This window comes from Quercus lobata, chromosome 2 (genome assembly GCF_001633185.2).
Source record: "Quercus lobata isolate SW786 chromosome 2, ValleyOak3.0 Primary Assembly, whole genome shotgun sequence".
Taxonomy (NCBI): Eukaryota; Viridiplantae; Streptophyta; class Magnoliopsida; order Fagales; family Fagaceae; genus Quercus; species Quercus lobata.
This window is the reverse complement of record NC_044905.1, coordinates 22,827,083-22,832,026: the sequence shown is the minus strand read 5'-3', so window position 1 is coordinate 22,832,026 and position 4,944 is coordinate 22,827,083. Positions and strand designations below refer to the sequence as shown.

General features: G+C 44.0%; 1 protein-coding gene across 1 annotated transcript; it reads left to right on the top strand.

The window, feature by feature from the left end:
- The first annotated feature begins 2,987 nt into the window (after window positions 1-2,987).
- On the top strand, window positions 2,988-4,725 carry LOC115974999 (cytochrome P450 94A1-like). The gene has a single exon (XM_031095622.1). It carries the CDS (start codon window positions 3,024-3,026, stop codon window positions 4,530-4,532), a length of 1,509 nt encoding a protein of 502 aa, XP_030951482.1. The 5' UTR covers window positions 2,988-3,023; the 3' UTR covers window positions 4,533-4,725.
- The last annotated feature ends 219 nt before the right edge of the window (window positions 4,726-4,944 follow it).

Below are 4,944 nucleotides of genomic sequence, written 5' to 3'. Positions count from 1 at the left end.
AGACTCAAGATTTGTCTCACCTTCCTTTCAGCCAAAATTCGAAGCAGGGACTCGTCACCTCAAATTTTCGGCGTGACTGAGTCGAGAACACCCATTATCAGTACCAACCGCTCTCTTATGAGCATACCTAACATGGCACCAGTGTGTTAAGAGTCAGGACTGAGGCAAGGACTAAGTGCCCCTGCTTCTTCCTCTCTTCGTTCACTGGTGCCTCCTTTTGCCTCTCTTTCTTCTTCTTTCCACCACCATATCCATACTGGTGCTTTTCCTTCTCCCTCTTTTGCTCATTTTTCTTTCTTTTCATCTCTTCCCTCTTCTTCTCCTCCTTTTCATTCATCTCCTCCATCTTCTTCATTCATCTCCTCTATCTTCTTCTGAACAAAGTCCTTCTCTCGATATGGGCACTACTGAGGCAGAGTTTGGAAGGACCTCAGAGACGAGTTTAAAAAGAGATCTGACTGTTTACTTAATGTATTGCTTTTTTTTTTTATTATGGTTTTGGCAATCTATCTTTTGTATAGGCTTGTTTAAGCCCCTCTTTGTACGTTGTAATACATCTTTATATTAATAAAAATTGTTATTACTTTACTTGACATGTTCTATCTCTTTATTTCTCGAAATAATAATGCAATGCAAAGACATACAATCGTGTGAATTCTTTTTATTTTTAAACCGTGACCGACGTCTAGGACCAAAGTCCCAGTTAAATAAAAAGATCTTACTCTGTGTTTATAAAAACAGTCCGGCCTAATAATACTGAATCGAACGAATGATACTTAGGGCCGAAAATCCTATTAGGCGGGAAAAGGAAGGACATAATGACGAGCTTACTGAGTCGGCTTGGCACAATACCGCTGACCTTAGAGTACAATACTTGGGACCCTAGTCCTTCATCAAAGATAAGGGTGCTATTACGAATTTGCAAGTGTTATTCAGCACAATAATGTAGTATTTGAATCAACGACATCTAAGGCCAAAATGCTTGCTAAAAAAGATATCACCATAACTTTAATAGAGTTGTTTGGCACAACAATGCCGACCTGTAAAAAAAACAATACTTACCTTAAAACTAGCCGAGATGACAGCTCAATGCTCGATGCGGTGTAGGAAGTAACCATCCGAGGACGTATCACCCGCAAAATGAACAGCCCCCTAGGCTACTGAATAATAGCGCGTTTCACCATCTTCTTAACACTCCTATTGGCATTGACCTTTTACAGCATTTGAGCCGAGGATTGAATAACTTAGAATTGCTATTAAGTAGCCCACCTTACAAAAATCAATCTTTTTCTCATCCAAGTAGTTGGTTTTCCCATAGGTTTGAGTCTGAGGACCATGCAATGCCTTGGTTCTGTCCAAAACCTAGTTTTCCTCATCCAAGTAGTTGGTTTCCCCATAGGCTTGAGTCCGAGGACCATGCAATGCCTTGGTTCTGTCCAAAACCTAGTTTTCCTCATCCAAGTAGTTGGTTTCCCCATAGGCTTGAGTCCGAGGACCATGCAATGCCTTGATTCTGTCCAAAACCTAGTTTTCCTCATCCAAGTAGTTGGTTTCCCCATAGGCTTGAGTCTGAGGACCATGCAATGCCTTGGTTCTATCCAAAACCTAGTTTTCCTCATCTAAGTAGTTGGTTTCCCCATAGGCTTGAGTCCGAGGACCGTGCAATGCCTTGGTTCTGTCAAAAACCTAGTTTTCCTCATCCAAGTAGTTGGTTTCCCCATAGGCTTGAGTCCGAGGACCATGCAATGCCTTAGTTCTGTCCAAAACCTAGTTTTCCTCATCCAAGTAGTTGGTTTCCCCATAGGCTTGAGTCCTAGGACCATGCAATGCCTTGGTTCTGTCTAAAACCTAGTTTTCCTCATCCAAGTAGTTGGTTTCCCCATAGGCTTGAGTCCGAGGACCATACAATGCCTTGGTTCTGTCCAAAACCTAGTTTTCCTCATCTAAGTAGTTGGTTTCCCCATAGGCTTGAGTCCGAGGACCATGCAATGCCTTGGTTCTGTCCAAAACCTAGTTTTCTTTTTGCGTTGGACCTTGGCCTTGGCTTTAGGGGAGTTAGATCCTCGGCCAAGCCCCTAGAATTATCCGTGCGATTAACGCTACTAAGCATAGCCCCTAGACAAGAAGCATAGACCTTAGCAGAACTTTACACTAAAACTCTATAATCAGTTGTTAAAAATGGCAAAGGAACTCTCTCAACCTACCATCTATGCCAACACACAAGCCTTCCCCACAGACGGCGTCAATTGTAAGGACACGATTTCGTAACGAACCGTAACAGTTTGGGTTCGCACATAGAAAGGCCCAAACAATATCATTTGTAGAGCGTGGGTTTGAAAGGCTAGGCCTTGGTCACCAGGCGGTGGGTTTTCCGTGACATTCACACATGGTAAAGTTTTCTTCACCCCTGGAGCCTTACTCCTAGAGGTGGGCTGGGAGGCTCTAGTTTTTGGCCATTTTTCTCAGCCCCTTCTATAGATTACTTACCTTTCCTTTTATACCAGCCTGTGTCCACTGTCCTTCATCCACGTGTAGGTTCAAACTTTCCAAAACTGATACTTGTCCCATCAGTCTATACTCAAAGTCGGTGGAGGTGGTTGTAAAAGCCAAAGAATGCGGCTCTGTCAGGTGCAAAGTATTGAATGGCAGTAAGGGCAGCTTTCCCTTGATATTTTAGATTTTCTTTCAAGTTTAGTCCTATACTGTTTTTGTCCCTCTTTGCGGGGGGACTTTGGGTTCTGCCGAGGACTGAACTGTCCTCGGCCGTAACCCAAGGCCATCTTGTACTTTATATTATCGGGCTTGGGCTATAGCCCTCCTCGGCTTGGACCTCTGAATTCTCCACGAGTAAATGAGCCTGGCCCATAAATTACCTAGGTCCCACATTATTATTAATGAAAAAAAAAAGACCATTAAATCTGAATGCAACTCGTCCCTATAAATACATATCCATCCACAACCACAAACAAATATCTGTGACTAAAAGAGAAGGTCAACCCAGCCAACCCAAAATCAATTCTGCCATGTTGCTTCTTATCCTAATTCCTTTACTTTCCCTTCTCTTCTTCTTCTTCTTTCTCAATTCCAATTCCAATTCCAAAGTCCCCAAATCCTACCCTCTAGTGGGTTCATTCTTCGCCTTCCTTGCCAACCGAAAGCGCCCACTCCCATGGCTCTCAGGCATCATGCAAGTCTCACCTTCCGCCACCTTTGTTCTCCGACGCAACTACTCCACCCGCCAGGTCTTCTCCGGCAACCCCGCCGTGGTCCAACACATCCTCAAGACCAACTTCTCTAACTACGGAAAAGGCCACGTTATCAATCGAACTCTCACCGACTTTCTTGGCCACGGCATCTTCAACATTGACGGCGACTCCTGGAAGTTCCAAAGACAAGTCTCTAGCCACGAATTCAACACCAAATCTCTCCGCAAGTTCATTGAAACCGTTGTCGACACTGAGCTCTCCGATCGCCTCATCCCCATTCTCTCCTCAGCTGCCAAACAGGGAACTTTCCTTGATTTCCAAGACATTCTTCAAAGGTTTGCTTTTGATAATATTTGTAAGATCGCTTTCGGGTTCGACCCAGCATACTTGTTGCCCTCTCTTCCACAGGCCAAGTTCGCCTTAGCCTTTGAAGACGGTGTCAGGATTAGCAGCGAGAGGTTCTCTGCGGTACACCCAGTCGTCTGGAAATTCAAGAAGTTGTTGAATATTGGGTCAGAAAAGCGTCTCAAAAACGCTATCTCGGAAGTGCGAGAGCTCGCACTGAACATAATCAAAGAAAAGAAGCAGAGGCTGGGAGAGAAAGAGAGCCTCGATTCCGTGGACCTGTTGTCAAGGTTCTTGAGCTCCGGCCATTCGGACGAGAACTTCGTGACAGACATTGTGATCAGCTTTATACTTGCTGGGCGTGACACTACGTCGGCGGCTTTAACATGGTTTTTTTGGCTTCTATGGAAGAACCCAGAGATTGAATCCGAGATTCTAAATGAAATCAATGAAAAATCAGAAGCGCCTGTTTTTGACGAGGTGAAAGACATGGTGTACACACACGCTTCACTGTGTGAAAGCATGAGGCTGTACCCGCCAGTTCCGACTGACTCAAAGGAGGCAGTGAACGACGACGTATTGCCCGGCGGGACAGTGGTGAAGAAGGGGATGAGAGTGACCTACTTTCCATACGCAATGGGGAGGTTGGAGATGCTGTGGGGATCGGACTGGGCAGAGTTCAAGCCAGAGAGGTGGCTGCAGAAGGAGGAAGAATCATGGAAGTTCGTGGGGAGAGACCCGTACACATACCCGGTGTTCCAGGCAGGTCCTAGAATTTGTTTGGGGAAGGAAATGGCATTCTTGCAGATGAAGAGGGTGGTAGCTGGGGTTTTAAGGAGGTTTAAGGTGGTGCCAGCGTTTGAAGAAGGTGTAAACCATGAACCGGAGTTTGTTTCGTATTTGACTTCAAAGATGAAAGGTGGGTTTCCGGTGAAGATTGTGGAGAGGGATCATCTTCGTCATGATGGGACTGAGTCCTGAGTGTTATACTGAGCCCATGCCCCCACATGTGCACCCTAGTTTGGTTTTCGCCTTACTTTTTCAACTGCTTTTTTTTTTTTTTTTTTTTCAAGTGCTTTTAAGTTTATGAAAACGCAATGTTGATATAACAACCACTGCCCTTTCTATATAGTTTTTTTGTTTTGTTGGTGATAGGGATAGTATATAAACAAGAAAACTGAAGTTATTGCGTTTATATGATGAATGATTCACTGTGATGTGAAATGCGTGCAATCTTTTTCTTGCATAAGCTAAATTGAAAGTTTTTCGTATGTACTCTAAACTTTAAAATTTAATAATCCACACCCTAATTTGGTTTTAATTTTCAATGTTCACCCACCCCATATACATATGTTTGTTAGGTAAAGAATCAAACTCTGATGTAAAGATTGGA